This window comes from Sinocyclocheilus rhinocerous, unplaced genomic scaffold, assembly GCF_001515625.1.
Source record: "Sinocyclocheilus rhinocerous isolate Xijiao unplaced genomic scaffold, SAMN03320098_v1.1 C35572903, whole genome shotgun sequence".
In the NCBI taxonomy this organism is placed as follows: Eukaryota; Metazoa; Chordata; class Actinopteri; order Cypriniformes; family Cyprinidae; genus Sinocyclocheilus; species Sinocyclocheilus rhinocerous.
This window is the reverse complement of record NW_015756205.1, coordinates 1-532: the sequence shown is the minus strand read 5'-3', so window position 1 is coordinate 532 and position 532 is coordinate 1. Positions and strand designations below refer to the sequence as shown.

General features: G+C 50.4%; 1 protein-coding gene across 1 annotated transcript; it reads right to left on the bottom strand.

Annotated features, from left to right (window-relative positions):
* Window positions 1-206: 206 nt before the first annotated feature.
* On the bottom strand, window positions 207-519 carry LOC107734956 (homeobox protein Dlx1a-like; the record flags this gene model as incomplete). The annotated part of the gene is made up of 1 exon (XM_016546812.1): window positions 207-519. A coding segment is annotated over exon 1 (313 nt), but the record flags the coding sequence as incomplete, so codon positions are not given.
* Window positions 520-532: the final 13 nt, after the last annotated feature.

Genomic DNA, 532 nt, shown 5'->3' with positions numbered 1-532 from the left:
GGCTCACATCACTGTGCACAAGTTTTACAGGCGGCACTTTAGGTATAATTAGCCTTAATTGCATACATTGTTTATAGCATTACGCAATAAATAATTACCAAGCCTAATAACAGCACATCTGGGCTACTCCAGTCCAACATTCTCGCAGCGTGCCGACAAACGCAACGACCAGCGAAGACCAAAGACATGCACGCAGCATTTCTTACCTGGGTCCTCCAGTCTGGTCTGCGCCAAAGCCGAGTTGTTTGGGTAAGTCTGCACGGTGCTGAGGTACGGACTGGAGGAATGGCTACCGACCGAGTTGACGTATGGATAAGGCAGAGATCTGGGGAAGGACGGAGCCGGGCTGTATGCGCTGTCGTGCTGCGGGTGTCCGGAGGAGTGTAAACAGTGCATTGAATAATGTCCGTGGCTCATGGATGAAGGCGACATTTGCTGACTTGGTGGCCCAAATTCCATGAACACGTTCTTTCCTGAGACTGGGCTGTTTAGACTCTCTGGTATTGTAGACATGGTCATGTCTCTCGCTCTC